The sequence below is a fragment of the Ammospiza caudacuta genome, chromosome 7 (genome assembly GCF_027887145.1).
Source record: "Ammospiza caudacuta isolate bAmmCau1 chromosome 7, bAmmCau1.pri, whole genome shotgun sequence".
NCBI lineage: Eukaryota > Metazoa > Chordata > Aves > Passeriformes > Passerellidae > Ammospiza > Ammospiza caudacuta.
Window position 1 is genome coordinate 30,764,760 of NC_080599.1, and position 20,330 is coordinate 30,785,089.

Sequence of the window (20,330 nt, forward strand, 5' to 3'; positions counted from 1 at the left end):
CCCAATAGGCATCCCTGTGGGGGAGAAGGTGACTCCCTCTGACTGATCCGAGTTGTGATGGAGTATTCCCTATCTTCTGCCCTTTTCTAACTTACTTTTATACTATTTTTGATGTTTGGGAGGAGCATGTATTGTGAGTGGGAAGTTGGACACATTGACTGCATTCCATCTGGGGAGTAGCAACCACATTTTCTCCCTATAATTTTCCATACTGTTATAACTGTGTCTGTAACTTTCCACTCCTCTCCATATTCTGTTTATCCCCCCCTTAACATGTACATTAACTGCAATTTTTGTAATTTTCTTTAATTTCACCCGTCTTTTCCCCACAGCAACCCTGTTATTTCAAGTGTTCATCAACGTACTTTTAGCAGAAATATTTTGAAAAAAATTGTGCAGAAAAAGGATGTTTTGAGCTCTGCAAATCAATAGGAACACATCAAAGCTTTGATATGAAAAATCATACAGATTTATTCTCTTGGTTCTTTTTATATTATTATATATCTTTTATTATATTTGCCTAGTATAACTACATCAACTGAATAGGCATGAGGTGGCACAACTCTTGGGAGACTGCTTTTTTGAAACTGGTCTCTTAAAACATTTTTCTCCAAATACTTTTTTCTTTTTTTCTTTTTTCTGTTTTTTTTTAGTTTCTAGGAGACATGATTATGAAATAAAAAGTGAACTCAGTTAATGAAGAGCTGTCTTCTTGGTTCCCCTAAAACAATATGTCTGAGAGAGAGGTGAATGGTTTGATTAATTTCTATGTGTCATTAATTTCCATGCCCTCAGATGACAAAGTTAATATTCACAATGTGAATTATTTCTCAGCTGATTGCTTTAGGAGGAACATGCAATGCATGTACTTATTGCATGATCTAGCTCTGTGCCCAACAACCCTTTGGATGTCCTAAAACTTGAAATGCCCCTGCTGTCCTGCTTTCATTGGTCATTATAGACAGCATGGTGGAGATTTTACAATGCAAAAATCTGTGGCAATTACCAACTGCAAATGTGGACAATGTGAAGCAAAGTAAAATCCAGAATGACTAGTAAGGTATGGAGTGATATATTGATACATGCTGAAATAAATTTAGCTGACTAAAAGCTGCTGAGTGTCTCAGCTTTATATTTAAACTGTTGTCTCAAATCTCCCAGCCCATTAGACTTAAGTAGTTTAGAATTCAATGATCTGATTGCAGAGTTCAGAGATTATTGGAGCAAATGGGGCCTGATCAATGCCTTGGGTCATCTTTTCAGTGTGTTAATTAATTAATCAACAGGAACAGAAATATATGTGTAATGCAAATTAAGTCAGTCTCAAGTTACTAGAATACCAGAATTGGTCGTATGCAGGAGAAGGGAATCCAAAAGCAGCAGAATATTAGTGCTTTTATCTGTGTAACACCACTTTCTTTGGTGGTGTCCTGGACTAGAGATATTTGCAGGATTAGTGTGATTGTTTCTGCTCTGCTCTCCTGGAGAAATGAATAAGCTTTTGAGGCAATGGAAGAAATTCAGTAACTGAAATATTCATGATTCACAGTCAGCCCTTGATTCTTTTTGTTGTCACTGCTTCTCTTCATTTACATTAACCCCCAAACCAGGTTCTTTTGCTGTAATCTAGTACCAAATACAGTTTCCCTAATCCCCATGTCCACATTGACTTGCAATATTTCCCCATGAAACAAAGTAATTTTATGTGGTTTCTGCTGTCTTTGCCAATTATTTCTTCAGGTTTGTTTTTTTTTCCTCACAGCTTTGTCTTTTAGTGTGGAAAGTTATAAGCTTTGTTCTTCCCTAGTTTCTCCTTATTAAAAGTCTTCTATCTTTGGTCTTCAGAGTACATAAAAATGCTGTGCTGTTTTTCTCAAGGACCATCTATTGTCTCCTTTGAATGAGGGAGTTAGATACTTGATTTGTTTTGGACATTGGAGACCTTCTTCTATTCCTGTATGTGGACCTCTCCTGTCACCTGCAGGCAGGAACCAGACCAACTCATTGCTCAGGTGATCTCTCTCTTTAGAACCAATCAAGTTTTTAGGTTCAAACCCTGAAGTGCTTCCTGTCAAGCTTCTTGCTTCAGTTCTGTTGTGGCTTTTTATGCACACAGTAATTTTTATTAACAATAAAAGGGTTGTGTGCATAGTTGGGATAAAAGATAAAAAACTAGGTTTTCAGAGAAGAAAATGAATTATCAGTGTCAGAATTTGGCCTCACAATTCCTACAAAGAGGAAAAGACAGCATTCAAATAAAACTCCAGGAGGTGGTTTGTCACAAACCCCATGGACTGGAGCTCAAGGGCTTCTTCAGCTCTTCTGCCATCACCTGCTGGGTTTGGAGCCAGCAATAGCAATTGGCCTACCACCAGAATTTCCTGTTAAAGTTGAACAACCTGTGGTACCATGTAGAATTCGTTCCTAAAACCAAGGACCATGAAGCTGGCTAAGCCCAGCCAATAGATCCTTTGCCCAGCTCTTCCCTTGTTCAGCTTTCTCATAGCCGTGGCAGGAGACAAAAGATGAAGAAGTCGGTAAGGCAAATTCTGGGTAGGTATTTCACACTCATCTCAAAGAGACAATTTTCTATTCTGTCACTTGTGTGATTTTATTTTGTATGTACATAGACAGATTCCTTGAATCATCACATAAGTTATAAATTCCATTTTGTTTCCATGAACTTTGAGTCTCCCTGTGCCTGGGGCTGTCATGTGCTAACAAGAGACAGGAGGAGTGCCAGAGTGTCAGTCATTACAGACTCTTTCCATCTTACTCTTAACTAGGAGGGGCAAATGAGGAATGAGATCTTAAATAAGGACAGCATATCCCTCCCACAAGGAATCAAGACAAAGCAGCCAGGTGGTAATGTTTGGATTTCAAAGCCAGGAAGGATTTTTGGAAGCAGAAATGGTTTGGTCAGGAAAGGTAAAATGATGCACGGACACACCAGAGAGGTCTTAAGATGCAGAGGCGTTGGGGAGGCAGTGGAAGCCTCCTCTTCATTGGAAGAAACTGATGTCTGTGCTTCTGGGGAATGGGAGGGGAAGGTCCCTGAGCACCAAAGGGGATCTCACAAAATCTCAAGGAAAATTCAACAGTGAGGAAATGTAGGCAGAGAGATGTATGTGTGTTTACTATTTCATATGGCTTTGTGTATCTCTTGTGGTCATTAAAGTGAAGAATGGCTGCTTTTGAGACAGTTTGCAAAGTCTGTGCATTCAGCTCTGTGGGAGCCTGGAGAGAGAAATTGTCACTCAGATGTTGAGTGTAACTGAGATCTCGGAAAGAGATCTGTGTCAAAGCCGTGGGACATCAGCAGCAGTCATAAAGTCTAAGACAGGGTCTCTCCTTTCAGAAGGGAGAAGAGGTTGTCTGGAGACCCAAGGCAGAAGGAAAAATTCAGAGTGTTTTTACATGGAAGCAGATACAGGCTTTGAGGGAGCCTCGCAAGAGGTATAATCTAGGCTGTAATATCTCAGTCTTTAAATTCTTACCTGTAGTAAAATGAAACTGAGTGAAAGAACACCAAGGCTTGCACATAGTGAGATAACAAGAGGGACCATTGGTGGCTCCAAGCATTATCTGGCAAACACATGCACACGAGTGAGCTGCAAAATGGAAGTCAGACCACGTACATCATCATAATTTGCACTAAACCCAGGAGTAATAATTCCCACAGCGGACAGGCTGTTAGCTCAGGCTTAGTGCCATGCTACAGTAGCTGCATGGCTGCTGGGGAGCAGGGGAGAAGGCAGCCCTGGTTGCTGGCAGGTGGTCAGGGTGAGTCCCCCTGCACCTGCCCTGTGCCTGCAGGGCTCGGGTGGGACTGCCCCTCCCTGGCTGCGTGTGCTCACAGGGCACCACGGCCAGCGGGCACCAACACCTTTCCAGGGCGCAGCCAAAGCACACGCTCCTCTGGGGCAGTCTAAAAGGGCTGAAATGCTCAAGAGGGTAATGTGGAGCAAACTGATGTAAATGGTTCCTCTGAATAAATTGCAATTTTTGTAATTTGTTTAGGGAGCGAGGGAGTGCATTTTGCTGTATGGTTTTGGTTTGCATAAATTCAGAAAGTGTTCTGATTTTTTTTTTTCTGAAAATATAACTTGACTGCTGAGAGGGAGGTGAAGGTTTTGTGATGAAAGGAAAATAGTATAATAGGAAAATGGGGGATTAATGGGATGTCCATGTTTCCGACATAATAGGTCTGAAAATAGATGAACTGGCTAGATTAACTTGTATGATTTTTACATATGTAAATGGACATAGAACTATGTATCAATATAAAATATTAGTGCATATTTACTGTATGATAATTAACTTTATAAGCAAATTAAGATTGCCTCAAATTTACATACAATGTGAAGAAAAGTCCCTTTATCCTCTGTAACTGCAGCATTTGGCAGATTCAGGAATAAATAATCTTTTGTGGCAAGGGTATGCCTTATCAAACATATGCAGATCAGTGCTAATTAATGCTAATTAAGGTTTCCTGTCTATCTAGCTGGAAAAACGTCCAAATGTTATGAAATCCAGTTAGTATGCCTATTACCCTAATTGTTTTATATGGGATGGTTCTTAATTAAAATATGTAAATTTACCTTAATTGCTATATACTAATAGAGGTTCATGTTATCTCACTAAAAATGACAAGATGGTGAGGAGGGGTACTTAAACAAATAATTCTGATACGTTTGTAAATAAATGACCTTTACTCAAAATTATTTTTAATTGGAAATTGGCAAAAGGAACATTTTGCCATCTATGTTTCTCTTTCATTTTAAATAATGTCAGAATTTACAGTTCTTTGTTAATATAGATCTGGTGACATTGTGGCTTAATTAAGACTACTAAACAAGTCAACATTTTGTGTGTTTACTACGTGTTTCAAAATTGTTTGCTAACCTCACATTGACCTTCAGAAATGTCATACTTTACAATATTAATCTTTCTTTTCAGTTTTTTTCGTTTTGTGTTTTTTTTGATCATATGGTTTTGTTTGTGAAGTTTGATGTACTGGTGCACTTTTGCTGGTGCCTGACCCGTGCCTTTGCAGCAGAGAGGCTGGTGAGCTGCACCTCTTTGAGCTTCACCCAGGAGTGTAGGACATGGACTTGGACCACCTTTGGGGGGACAGTTCCCATGTCTGCTGGGACATGACTGAGGCCCACACTGGTTTCTACACAAGGTCTTGTGTGGCTTCTGCCCAACACAGAAGCACTATTTGGACGATATTTCGTATGGTGCTTCATAGGTGTACAATATTGGTGTTTTCTTTATCATTATCAGGCCATTTTACACACAGAGAAAACATTTTTCTCCTCTGATGTAAAGAATTTAATTGGAAAATCTGCTAATTTAGAGAACTGCTCTATAGTTGTATTTTTTTTAAAACACCTGGTAAATTTTAGCTTGTATTATATAATATACACCAACAACATAAAGCTCACTTTGCAAAATCCGTCTGAAAGTATTTCCTGTTTTGCAGGATATAGTAACCAATGTTTCTCCAAGGATTGTGCGTGGAACTACTTCAGGTCCTCTGTATGGCCCAGGCCAAGGCTCTTTTCTAAACATTGAACTCATCAGCGAGAAAACAGCAGCATATTGGTGTAAAAGCATTGCTGAACTGAAGGCTGACTTTCCAAACCATGTAAGTGCCACTTAATCACAAAGATGCAACATACTTACTTGGAATCTCTAGTTTACAGGTCTCTGAAACCAACATATTTAGTGTCTTTTCAATAGAATGCAAATTGCTTTATTGACATAAAAGTTCATTGTTAAAAACTATGCAGAGGACAGTCATGATTTTTTAATTAGACTGTGTTTACTTTCAAACAGATAATATCAAGGGAAAGAGTTGATTCCAGTGTGGAGGCTCAGCAGTTCTGTTGTGAATAATTTTGTATTTAAGATGATATGTAATTTATAATAAGAATTGTTACTGTGAATTGAATTTGATCATAAAATGAATGTGTTCTTCTCATTCTTAATCCAAGTGAGAAAGATGCTTATAGTATTTTTATAAACAATCGAATAATCTAGGTGAAAAAAGTCAGTACTTAAAGTTAACTTCACTACAAGGATAGAGTTTTGTTAGAGCCTGTTTGGCAGTGGGGAATATCTGTCTCTGAAAGGTAATAATCACAGTTGGGAGTAATGACACCAGCTAGCTGGCATAAATTGTTTTCAGCTGCTGTTCTTGTGAATAAGGACAACGAGGTAGAAAGGACAACGAGGTAAAATTCTCCTCAATCAGTATCTTGAATGGATAGAACTAGAAACCCCAGAGCCTGCATGTCTTCTGTCTTGAAGTTATTACCTCCATACTTCAGCTATGAGCAAAATCAGTGAACATTCCTGAATATATTTTGACTTAAAGATAATCAAAAGGTTTTTTCTAATTCCTGCTGTTTAAATGTGTACATCAGCAAGTATAAAAGTGTTTAAACATTTAATATTGACAGTGAGAGTGCTGCATGTTTAATATCCTACTTCCCTGTGAATGGACTGTGTGTTTTGTTGCTGAGATTCTCATAACTTTATTTACTGTGGCTAAGCTTCATCATAATGAAGGCATGAACCCAAAGATAATATTCTATTCCCTAATTTTGATTTTATATCCTTTGTAAAAGTCCTGGATATTGCATGCAGGCAGACTGTTGGCAGTTTCTGCTGTGGGAATGCTATCCCACTGCATTCTTCACCAAAAACCCCTCACAGCACTTTATGCCTGAGATCAAACCATTCTCTTCTGTGAGGAAAAGCACTAGGAGCAGTTCAAAAGGAAGATTTGAATTTTCTGAGACCTAGCGTTGTGTGTGGGATGAAGAAGTCCCACTCTTCCAGTGTTCCTGGGGTGAACATCTTCTGATCATCCCTCATTATATGTGAGTTATTACTTTGAGAATGTGAATTCAGTCTCTGCACGTTGGCTATGGCTGCTACTGTGGCATCTTTGAGGTTGGTAATGTCTGCGTGGGCTCAGGGGAAGCAGCACCCAGCAGTAGACCTTGGCATTGCTTACAGGGATTTTTAAAACATGCTTGTGAACTCATCTAAGAACTGTCATATAATTATAATGGTAAATTTGTTGCTAACTGAAAACAGAATTTTGTTCAGAGGAGAAGTCTCTTGGTGCTTATTTTGAGATATTCTGTATAATTACAACTCACAGAATTTTCTTCACCCAATTGCTGTTCACTCCTCTAGAAAGGGTTTTTCAACATTGTGTGTTTTATTAAAACCAAAACCACTTTCTGAGAACTGTTTGCATGAACTTAATTAACAAGTAAAGAATGACATTTTCATCTCAAATGAAGGCCAAACAGATGAGGACACAAGTGATTACAGTAAAAAAAACTGATCCTACTCTGGCAAATTTTAAAAGCAAATCAAAACTTACACATAATTACTTTTGTGAAATACAAGTCAGAGTGAGATTTATGTTACAGATGAAAAGGATATGAGCAAAATATCCGCCTGACTAGAAAATGATCCCACAACGACATTTTATCTTGTGCCATTGGGAAGAAGCAAACCATAAAGGACAGCTAAATTCCCCCAGTAGAGGCTAGGATGTAAACTGAACTTTGCAATGTGTTGTGCAGAAGAGGACAACCAGTCACAGCTCCTTGGGCAATGCCACTTAACTGTGGCATGTTGCCTCTATAAATCAGGAACCAGCATCTCCCTTGTGCTGTCTTCAACCCCTGTCGTGGGTAGCCTCATTCTTTGTCTCTTCTGTCTTCTGATTCTTGTTTGTAGCTTTCAAATATCTCTGACTGCCAGTCTTTCTGTTCCTGCTCTTCTATTAGCTCCTCCCTTTGACCCCAAATCCACTTCAAGCGGATGAGGGAGAAGCTGCCACCACCAGGAACTTGCTTCAGTGCCACCAGGAGAGAATAAAATATTGTAAGGGTCCAAGCAGAGGAGAAAGCATAAGGTGTCTGGATTTTATATGTTCCCTGGTAAAGTATTATCAAAAGCTGCTTACTGGGGTCAACCTACCACAGGTGGGAAATGCATGAATGTCAGTTCATGACTGAGACACACAGTTAAAGTGGTTTAGTTAGGCGGGTGAAAGAACTAACACTAATGTCACAACAAGTCCCACTTTCATATTTCATCCACCAAGGAGATATCTGATTATATGGTGTATTGGTGTACTTTTCAGCCAAAACATTGCTGAAAAAATGACAGAGAATGATACATTCAAGAAATTAGCTTACCTAGGAAATATTAATTCAGCCAAGTAGAGCTCCCCTAATGATATGAACAAGAATGAAAACAATGTGGGAAAAAAAATTGCTTTTACGTTAGCAAATGTCTACAAAATTTAATCATTGGGAAGTGGCTGAGAAAGTTGGGAAAAAAAGTTATTATGCCTAGGAGGAGAACTTACTGCTAAAATTTTATATTCACATACTTGACAATAGCTACAATCTGGCCATTATCTGTGCTGGGAACTGTGAATATTGGTGGTGGCAGTATGTCTTGGTGACATGGTAAAGCAAGGAGCTTTAGCATTTGCACTGAGGAGAACAAGCTTGAAAAGAGCAAGGTTTGAAAACAGTAACTTCTCTGCAGAGAAATGTATACCTACGTTTCACTAAGAAGGTGATGAACACAATTGCCAAATAGTCTCTCTACACCTTCCTGTAACTGGTGCCCAGTAGATGATAATAAGGTAAACAAATAAGTTTAAAACCTCAGTATGCTAATTAGTTTGAGTCTGGGTGTGTGCAGGAGGTCACAGCAGTACAAACAAGGGCTTTGACAGGGTATTCCATGAAATAGATTGTAGGAGAAATGTCGTTCCCTACCAGACTAAGAGAACAAGCAAATATCCAAGAAATTTGTACTACATGAAAGAACTCGGATTTTGAAAGAAGATGCCCAATTTAATATTTTTCAATATTGCGGTGTTAGTATATTGAAGTCTTAAAAGTAAGTTTTTGGTCTCCTAGTGCAACACAAATGAGTTTGATCTCCTGCATGACTCTAGGGAATGTACATAGGATAGCAGATTGTCAGCTGTGACACTAAATCTGTGATTCAGATATCAGTGGCATGATGTGTTGAATTGAGAAACCTCTTCTGCTAGAAACAGTAAGTACTCGTGGACCCCCCAGCTAAGCTGAAGACTCTTGTCTTAATGTTTGTTCTGCTGCTTGTGGAATGTTGCTGACGGTCTCTCTGACAGTTACTCAGCAGACAGCAGCTTTTCAGGGCTGAAGCTGTTCAACATGTATTTTTGTTCAACATTTTGTTCAGAATGTCCCAGGAGCACCTGTTGGGAGTAGCCGTGCTAGAGAGTGTGAGAACAGATCGCTGGATCCCAGGCTGGTAACCATCTTCGTTGCAGCATTGTGGGGGTTTTGTTGGTTTTGGATTTTTTGGATTTGTTTATTTATTTTTTTAATCTCCTGGAATGGTGCAATTAGTTCTTATATTATGATTTTTTTTTCTTCCATAGAAGTATGAAATAAGACTGCAGTTTTTGTTTGGATTTGGTCTTTGTGGGTTCTTGGTTCAGTTTTTTTTTAAATTTTCATAACAAACCAGATTTGGTTTGATTCTACCGTGTGAGGATAGGAGAAGATAAAGGGATACAGGGGAAGAAAAATACAATGTTAAGAGGCACATATGAGTGCATTGCTCCTACAAATAAATTCTGGTGCAGAAACATGCAATGTTCCAAGAGATGAAATTATAAGTTGAATAGAAATGGACTTGCGACAGTTATTTGGATATTTTGCATGGGGAGGTTTAATTGATTTGCCAGTGTGATCCCTGAAGTGGTGTCCTCCATATCAATCTTGTTTGGTTCAGCTCAGGTTTTAAAAACAGGTTTTGTCTACAAAGTGGGAACAGCATTAATCTATTTATATAAACCTTTTTCCTCACTAAGTTTGCATTATTAGTAGACCCTGTAATTTGGTTACTGAGTGGGATTTACCAGGATATCTAAAATTGCTGAAGACTCCTTTGAGACTTAAAATTAAGGGACATTAGGTGGAAAACATTTTAAGATACAGAGGACTTCGCAGCTTTACTGTGAGAAGATCAAAGTTGGATCTCTCACTAGAGGTACTAGTAATAATTTATTTTTGCAGGTATTATTATAGCTTTTGATTTTAATGGGTATTTAAATGCCTGTGGGATGTTGTACATAGTATTTGCATTTTGAGATATCACTCATGGACTTGCTTCAGGTTATAAAAAGCAATAGTTTTGCTCTTCCTAGCCCTAGTATAGATAGCTTTACCTTTCTATTGAGGAGAAATTATACTTTGTACTTCAAATACCTACTAAGTTGTATCTCCGTGTCACGAATCTTACGCATATTGAGAAACTCAGTATCTATAATCTTGGAATAAAACATTTCTAAACAATCAGGTAGGGCCATGCCCATGTGGACCTCACTTGGTACCAACATCAACATCAACCCATCCTCTTAATGGGGAAGGTATGTGCTGTGCATTCTGAGAGGACTTTGCTGAAAGTCCAGATGCTTTTCCATGTGAACTGAAAGGGACAGATCATAGGGTGACAGAGCCACAAGCTGGGCATCCTAGATGCCTGCACACTCCCAGAGGTGCAGAACAGCTACCTAGGTTGCTTTATCTGAATTTCAGGCCCTCAAATCACATTTAAAAAGCTCCAGAAGTTGTTATTGCTGCAGCTTAAACTTCCCAAAGCCAGCCATCATGGGTGCTTGGTAGGAGGTGAAAAAACCCACACAGCAGTTGTTAAATTCACCATATGGAAAAGATCCCTTTCACTACAGAAAACTGGCAGTAGGCCCATTCCCTTAACATCAGAGGAAATCCTAGCTGAAAAGGGAAGGTGAGGTTGGAATAAGGCACTCACACTCATTGCCTTGTCCAGGAACGGAATCACTTGGCCCTAGAGAGTGTGCAGCACCAGAGTGGCCATAACTCCTCCATTTCCAGTGACTGCTGTGGTGGGGAGAAAGGAAGAGATCTCAGAGCACATGGACACATCTCCTTTTTCTCTTTGTCTTTCACCAAAAGAAAAAGGGAGGGTGAAAAAAGTAAAGAAAAATACTTCCAAGAAAAGAGAAGGAAAAAAGTTGCCCCAAAAGAACAGCAGACACATTGACAACATAGCTCTGCATGTTCCAGGGAAGCTTTTGCTTTTCCCCCATCCTGAGGGCGTCCCATTGCTCCTGATCCTGGTTCAGCTCTTTGTGAGCCAGCAGGATGCATTTTTTCCATGTTCAGTCCAAGGAGGAATTCAGCAACAAGTCTGATTTACACCGTGAACAAAAACCAGAGGCTAGTACCAGAAATGCTGATATATTGTGTCTACAAGATCACATTTGCTCATAGAGAAAGAAACTTTTTTGGAAAGGCTCTTCTCACAATACATAAAATCTGCTTAATCCTCACATGACCTGAATCATAATAGAGATGGGTATAAGCTAAAAATACAGTGGTGTAAATTTTCATTCCTTGAGGCTTAGGTGTTAGTTAAAAAAAAAAAAAAGGAGAAAATACAGGAAAATTATCATCTATCATCTCATCAACCAGCATGTTTTGATAGTCATGTTGGCTATAGCAGATCTGCTCCAGCCTTGAAAGTAGCAGAGAACTGGTGTGGAGTCAATGTAAAATCTCTTTTCTGGGAGAGATCTGAGAAACTATAGGGTAAAAGCTATTTTGAAAAACAGAACTAGTAGAAAGAAAAACAAACAAAACAGTGAAGAGCTCCCTTTGTAGTATGTTACGCCTTTTAAAAAAAAGTTCTTTGGGGACATCAAGAGAAATTCAGATGATAAAAGTGAGCTTGGGTTTCCACAAGTATTTGGTAGGGTCCTTCACTGAGGAATTTGAAAGAAATTAAATTATTTTGAAATATATTTGAAATATATTTTAAATAAATTAAGATTAGAGGAAGAAACCTACATGAACAAATAACCAGTTAAACATGGGAAACAATATTAAGGAATAAATAGTCAAATTTCACAATGGATAGAGAGCTGCAAGAAAATTCTTTAAGGATCTGTACTGTGTTCTGTGCTATTCAAAATGTTTATTAACAATCTGGAAAAGAGAAAATTTTAAGAATGTAAACTTTGCTGATAATAGTGTGTTATGTAGGGAGATAAAGATGAGAGCTGACATAAAGCTTTATGAAGAATCTTGCATTACTGATTGACTCTCAAGTAAACTGCCAGGGGAAAAAAAATGAATGTAGTATGTAGATGGAATAAACCAATGATAAATTTATTTGTACAGTGAGTGATTTTAAGCTAACTATACTAGGATTACAGTAAGAGAGCACTATGAAAATCTCAGCTTAATGCTGAATAACATTGAAATAAAGCTTATCAAACACAGAATTTCTAGGAAAGGAACAAAGCAAAACCCATCACTATGTCAGCATGTTGATTCTTTTTTTTCCCCTTCACATTTTGAATACACTTTGTGGTTCGCATCTTGCTGGATTGGAACCAGAAAGGTGATAGGTGGAAATGAGTGATAGGAGATTGCTCACGACATGGCTCGGCAGCTGTGGAGCTCTTACTCATGGGGCATTGCCAGTCCCAGAGGTGCATACAGGCTGAGAAAAACCCACTGGAAAAGCTACCTGAAAGCATCACCTCTGACTCAGGGAATTCCTGTGCCACAGATTTCTTAAAAGCTGGGAAAGTTTTTTAGGGAAATACTAGTGTGACTTGCCCTTGGGGAGCTGCTGCTGGTGCATGTGGGAGAAGGGGCGCTGAGCTGTGTAAGCCGTTCCTGGTGTCTGCGCTGGCCGTGCACACAGAGGAGCTCTTAGGTTTGCACCCAGGATCAGAAGCTCTCTGTGCCTCCCAGTCCTGACTCAACCTTTGGACCATTGTTCCTGTGTTACATTTTGACAACCTGATTAACATGTAACTACATTACTTGAACTGAAGCTGAGATATAGATATATTTTTTACTAGTCTGAAATGGTGTGCTAAGGGGTTTGTAATTCAAATGCTACTTTCAATTTACTAAGGTTTGCTGCATTTCCAGAGGGTCACCTCAGACAATCCTACATACAGTAATACAAGAAAATGTCCTAAAAATTGACCCACAGACAGTATTTGATCATTTTTGTTCAAATTACCATGAAATACACGTCATAATGTTTGATCCCAGCTGCACAATATTCATACAGCGTTGGTTTTTTTACTCTAAATTTTTAAAAAATATTACTTTTAATCTGGCAAAGAAGTGGAAACACATACATTAGCCATCAATTTGAGGGAATTTTATTTTAGGAAAGAACATATCTGTTGCTGGAAACCACAATCTGTAACTGAAAATAGGACCACGTATTAAGTTCAGTGAGATTTTTACAATCAATTTATGATTCAGATGTACATGTTTGTGGTGACAAATTAGGATTTTGAGGAAAAATGTGAGAAGGTATTTTTTGTTTTGCACTTGGAAACTAGTGCATTGTTGAGAACCTTTGTTGAAAACTAGTTTAGTGCAGAACTGTACTTTATTCCTAGATATATTATAAAGCCATGACGTATTTTGTTTGTTTTGCTGTCACAGCTAAGGTGTGAAAAATAGCGAGTAGTTCAATAAGTCAGAAGACTATTTGGACATATGCTAAGAATATACTTTTGATTTTAAATGTGATTTATTGATCTCTGGAAAAAAAAGTATAATATTCACTTTCTGTGTGGGCTATGAACACATCTTTGGGCTATGAACACATCTTTGAAACTTTAGCCTTGGGCTAAGAAGTAGGAGAAAATTAAAGCGGTTTCTGAAATACTTTACCAGCCATCTCCTAGAAAATGACCCAATCTGTTTGATTATTGGAAAAGACAAACTCCTTAATGGGTAGCATCAGCTGAAGCTGCTTCAGGATGTGCTTTGGCAGTTCCTGCTAAAAATTCTTTTCTGCAGAGATATGTGAGCGGTCATTAAGTAGGAGTATTGACAAAGGAAATGCCCCAAACATAAAGACAGTATGTTTAAAAAGATATTTCTGGAATGTAATTCTGCTGACACTGACATGAAGAGTTGCATATTTCTGTTCATCTTATTAAAGTGTGAACATGCAGACTATTATTTAGAGAGCAAAGACAATCTCTTAAAAATCCCAACTGTTTTATCAATTTGTGAGTTACTGTGTGTACAATGCAGTGCTTCAAAATGATCTGTGTGATCTGGTTGGGTATCAGGACTGTAGATTGTAGAAATGTCCTCCATAAACTGCAACAAAGGAAATGGCATCATGTGTTAAACCCCCTGTATGCTCAGATATCCATTTCGCGCCCTCAATCTGTGCTTAAAATAGCAATAACAACCTTGGTGCAGGGCATTTCCTGGCGATTAATAACTGGCCAGGGTTAATGGCCCTCAGCAGTGCCTCAGGCCATCAACTCCTCCCAGCCAGTCATTACTCCCTGGGAAATGCCCTTTTCTGGGCAGTTGTTGTTGTAATATTAAGATCTAGATGCCATTGGATGGAGATAAAATGACCTTGTGGCAATCTTACAAAATAAATGTTAAAAATAAAATAAAGGCAAAATTTTAAAATTGTTAAGAGTCAACAACTCATCAAAATTAAAATCTAAAGTTTGTAAAAATGACAAATTCTGCTAGTCTGATCACTTGTGCAAAATACATATCCCCTAAATATGTCTTCCTAATTTCCATTTCATGTTTGTCATAGGCAATTGGCTAAATTATAGAATTTGATCTTTTAAAATGCACAGTACCTTTGACATTCATTTTATTGTCTGTGATACGATTTTAGTCTTTTATGAAGCACTGAGTAGATAAGATTTAGATAATTCTGCTTTTTCATCTTTCATATTACAGTATTTGTCTTACAATAATAACAGGAAAGCAAATGTATAACTGATCAAAGTAGTAAGTGTATGCTGTTCCTGTAGCCCATATTCTGTAAATTCTGTGATGTGGTTTACATTTTAGGCATTCTGCTGGAACTCTAATGAAGAAAAATATGAAGGCTAGGTCTATATTTAAAAGGCTTGCTCACATACTTATGTAGGCTAGGAATACTAAAAATAAAATGGCATCTAGCTGCTGTCCTGGCAGAACCCAGTGTAGATGCAGTTCTACCACCAAACTGTTTATTTTTGTGCAGAAGCAAGCGCGGCGTTTGCTGCTCTGAACTGTGCCGGTAGTAGGAGAGCTGGCTCTCTGCAGACATGTTCTAGCTCAGACAAGAGAGGCAGAGGCACATGCTGGAATCCATCACAATGAGAGCCAGCTCTTCAGTATGATTGACAGCTGCTGGACTGTATCCCAGCCTCCTGTGCTTTCTGGGGAGGGGGGCTAGGGAAAGATCTCAAATTCTGAGCGAAATGTGGGAATAAAGTGTTCCAAGATGTTTTTTCTTTTCTTTATCTACCAAGAGGAACATGTAGATTAGCAGAATTCTTAGTGGGCTCTGAACTTATCTTATTATACACCCTCAATACTGCTGGTAGCTTCTAAACTTTTTATGCACATTGTGTTTAAGTACTACGACCATAAACTTTTACATAGTCTTCATTACTAAACTTCTCATATCTGTCACAATTCTATGTCCTACATCTCAACTCACCCTGTTTTATATTGTAATTATTTTGTTCAGTTGGTTTGGGGTTTTTGTTTAGCTTTGGGGGGTTTTTTGTGGGTTTGTTTTTTGGGTTTTTTTTGGTTTTTTGTTGGTTGTTTTTTTTTTTTTTTGTGGTGGGGTTTTTTGTTGATTTGTTTTTGTTTTTCTAATGAACTATGCTTAAAGGAGCAACTGCTAAACATGCAAAATGAGGTGGCCAGCAGAATCCAAAAAGCAATCTTGCTCTCTTCATACAGTCTTAGTTTAATGCACAGTTGTGTGAACACAGATATGCCAACCAATTGCCACGGGATAGCAAATTGCAGTTTGTCAGTGTGGTAACTACCCCTGTTGGGAACTTGCAGCAAATACAGCCTGATTCAACTTAATATGAATTTCTTCTGTTTTGGACATAGCAAACCAGCCTTACCTCCTATTTTATGAGGTTTGAAAGAGCACTAGAGCAGCCACTGGCTGCAGGTGTGCCCAGGGTAGGTAACTCATAAATCAGCAGTAAACCTGCTTGTGTGTTGAAACCTTGTATGCAGAGCTAGTGGAGATGGTCTTTTGAATGTTGAAGGAAGTGTGTGACAGTAAGTACTTATTTACTGAACACTTAAACCCAAATAAATATTTTAAAGGATGGTTTATAGGAGGCTTAAGTACATCCTTTGTTGTGAGCCACGTAGGTTAAATGCAAACTAAGAAACCAACAGAGTGCTTTTCTCTCCTGTTTCCTGCCACTACAGTTTCCCGTCTCACAAATCTCAGGAAGAATGTTTTTTTACTGGTTATTTTTGCATCTTTCTCACATTTTTAAGTGCAGGGTTCCTAATCTATTTCAAATTTAATTTTCTTTTACTTCTTTTTATGTTAAATATTTTTGTATAAAATTGTAGTTATGTTGATTTTTCTTACATCCTTACATAAGGATGTAATTTAAGTCTAATTTAAGTCTTATGTTTGGAAAAAATATCATGAAGCTCTATTCCTAAATTTCAGGCAGCATTTATAAAAATCTGCTTCACTTTTCTTGCAGTGTAATATGATATGATAGACTTATTCTTAGCTATGCCATTCTTGGCCACCTAGCCATTTATGCTCTCTCTCTGTAACTGTATTAAAATCTGAATATGCTTGCAGAATGTTTCTTTTAAGTTATATACAGCTCAGATGAGAGTATCTAAAGAGTGTGGGATTTTTAGCTACCCCAATTCTTACCCTGTGTGCAGTGTGTGCATCTTAAAGCAAAGGGTGGGCATTAAAAATGTATGTATGTTATATTTGCATTCTCTCAGTGTCTCTCTCAGAACACCACTGGTTCCTAGTAGGACTTTTGCCTTTGATTCTGCCAAAGGCATCCACACTTCACATGATTTATTTTCGATTTATCTTTTTGGAAACACACATATTCACAGCTGGGAAATTGATAAAAATCTCACCAACATTAGGTCTTTCATTTGAATGATCATTTGAATGAGGCTATAAGGCTGTAGAAAATTCAATGCATTTTAATCTTAAAATGTCCAATCACATAGCGGTATGCTGAACAAGTTAGGTAACAATTTTATTAAACTTCCAGATATGCAGTGAAATAGTAGGGCCTCTTTCACTTTCTCAGCATCTTCACATGAGCTTCCCTAAAATATGAAGAGGTGGGTCGAACTGGCACTTGAGGAGGAAAGATTAGTCAGAAGGTAACTGCCAATTTACAGCCCTTAATTTTGTATCTTCTTTGCTGCTGGAGTGTAGCCAAAAAACTACTTGGGTCATCAGACATAACAGCTAGCTACTTAAGTAAATTCTTATGTCTGCATAGAAAAAAAAGCTACCCACTCATGAGATTTTTCTGATCATACCACAGATGGGAGCCCTGCAGACCTGCTATCAGGAGGTTCAGTGCATAGTGGCTCTATTGTTCCCTGAATTTTTGGCCCGGCTGGGAAATACCAGGGGATGATAGGAAATATATATGAACAGATCAACAGAAAACACAGATTTACATCTTCCCTTCTTGAAAAGTTCTGTGCCTGACAGAAAGTGGAATTTCTGTCTTTGATAATGGACTACTTTATTATAATTTTCACTATAGAAATATTTATACATGAAAGATTTTTTTTCCAAATGAAGGGTTCTGGTGGGGTTGGATCCCACTGGTCTTGCTTTGGCCATTGAAAAGATAGCATGCTTTTAGCCCTGTGGACATTTGCGGATTGTCTCTGATCATGGGGTGAGCCTGCCCCATTGATCAGGCAGGTTTGGGACTGTGAAGAAGCTCTTCTCTTTGTGAAGTCCCATAGCTAGACTGATACCTAGGGAAATAGTATTTTTATACTATTTATATATAGTATTTAAATACAAATAGCATTCAGGGCCTGATAGGTCTCCCCCATGCAGGTGGCATTTAAAGCCATCAGATAACATCCTGAAGATGGGACAAGCCTTATAGCCTGTTCCTACATATCTTCTTAACTACCACACCCTCACCTCTCAGAAAAGCCTAACTGAATTTTTCTGCAAAACTCAGGTAAATTGTCACTGGTTTTCAGTGTATCACTAGGAGGATAATGGTGCACAGAGAGAGAGTGGGTGAGTTGTGGAGGATGCAACCTGGCTGACAAAATCGTTTAGGCCTTCCAAGCATCCCTCCGGCACCAGCAATGTCACATGATGAAGTAGATCACAGGGCTCTGAGGTGTAAAAAGGGAGGGGTTTTTCTCTCTGCTCTCTAAGTCACAATTTTCTCCTCTACTAGCACTGATACTGCTAGCTTTCTTGAGATTTCAAAATCCAAGGAAGTGAATTAAAAGAAGCCCTGGGGGGTGATGGAACAAGAGAAGCAATAGGATGGACTTCTCAGAGATGCAAAGAGACAGATTTGACCTGGGGAATTGCTAGCTGACAGAGTGCAGGGGTTACAAAACTGTGATGAAGTTATTAATTCTGTATTTTGTCTCTTTATATTTTCTGCTGAATTTGTTTTCTAATAAGTTAAGCAGCTTTGCTGCTGAGTAATTGGGGAAATATATCTGTATATATCTAGAGGCAGCCAAGGTCTGGAGGGGATCTGAGGGTTCCTTTCAGTCAGCAGCTGCTCATTCCCTCTGTGGGAACAGCCTACATGCCTTGAACATCTTTGTCTCCAGTTGGCTTCCCCTCTCAGAGGGGCACCCTGCCGAGAGTTGCCTGTGCTATTGTGGAAATAAAGAGCAACAATTAGCGAGGTGCTCAAAGAACTGTGGTTAAAAGGACTTTGTGTATCTGCGCAGAGAATTTGATAAGAGAAAAATTTCTAAAGGTGGAGGAAAAAATTCACATATTTGTGCAGCCTTTTGCCAGCCTTGTTTTTCTTATGTGGTCTTGAGAATCAATAATGTGTCAGCACCCTGGTGAAAAGCTTTTGCTACAGGTCATAGCATGTGTCTGAAATATCATAGAATTAGATATATCCCTTTTCTTTTAGCTTCTCCAATAATGTATTGGCCTCCTCTGCTTTCTCTTTATATTAAATCAGAGTAGAAAGCACAGAAATACAGCAGGGGCATGCCAATTCCACAAGGGCTTGCAGGCTTTGTTAGAAAGAAACACTGCCAAAAATTAGTATCTGTCTTCACTCTTCTCTTGGATTCAGCCTTTATTTCCATGTACTCATATATTTTTTTTCACTCATTATCAAAGAGACTAAAGGTTGAACTAGGATAGGTTTCCTATGAAAAATAAAATCCCAGAGATTCTGTCAAATTTCCAGGGAAGTCTTTAGCCACATAGGTAATTTTCAATGTAATTTGAAGGGTTTACCTGAAGTACTGAAATTTTCAACAGTCTGTCATAAAATGGACATACTACTTCTAGTCATGTTAAATATTTGAGCTTCCCTGAAGTGCTCTACACAGGTGCTATATTCTCTTTCATTGTACAAATTCTTTGGGGAATTCTTATTCCATGGTTCCCTTTTCAATGTTCAGAAGTTGCCACATCTTAATTAGAGTGCCCTGAGTCATGAGGGGTGCATCAGATCTTTTTTTTTTCTTGACCATTCACCTTTTTTCAGTTGCATTGCGAATTAGCAGCGCTCTCATTAGATCACATTTCATTTTCATTTATGCATGTTTCCATGTCTGTGATGTGTGCCTGTACATTTCTGTGTAAGCAGGGCCAAGGTAGCTCCTCTGCTGCCCTGGTAGCGCTGACACAGGGCTGAATCTGACATGGTAGAGGGGCACTTACAAAACCAAGCAGATCCCTTGTTTTTCTACAGGTACAGCAAGTTCGAAAGTGCAACCTGATTAGCTTTCTGCTCCCATCAAAGACACAAGTTGTGTTATTTTGCAAAGAAAAAGGTTTGTTCATAGCCTTTGGGTTTTGTTTGTGTGAGGGTGTTAGAACCTAACAACTCTAGGCCTGATTTTGAAGTTGTAGCCCAGTGTACTCACTGAAATCCATCAAATAATCTCATTAAATAAGTGGATTTCATTGATAGAAGCAGAGCCATCATATGAAAATAACTACCTTTAAAAAGACGCATCTCCATTTAGCCTGAGATTAGAATCTATGTTTTTTTCTGCTCATGCTGGCTTTTCTATGTAATACATAGAGCAAATCATAGCATTTTTAAACTTTTATAATCATCTTTCTAAACTTAGTTGTGTGCTGGTAATGTTTGGCCTATTTTTGTGTTGCTCTGTGTTATCTTAATTTCCCCTTCCTTTAAAAAACAAATGGAAGCTCTCACTATAAAG

General features: G+C 38.5%; 1 protein-coding gene across 2 annotated transcripts in view; it reads left to right on the top strand.

Annotated features, from left to right (window-relative positions):
- DPYD (dihydropyrimidine dehydrogenase) overlaps positions 1-20,330 on the top strand; it is a 327,901-nt gene that overhangs the window by 196,568 nt on the left and 111,003 nt on the right. For both annotated transcript variants that reach the window (XM_058808550.1, XM_058808551.1), the window contains one exon: positions 5,489-5,653. In XM_058808550.1, the coding sequence (XP_058664533.1) occupies positions 5,489-5,653 (165 nt within the window). The remainder of the gene's footprint in view (positions 1-5,488; positions 5,654-20,330) is intronic.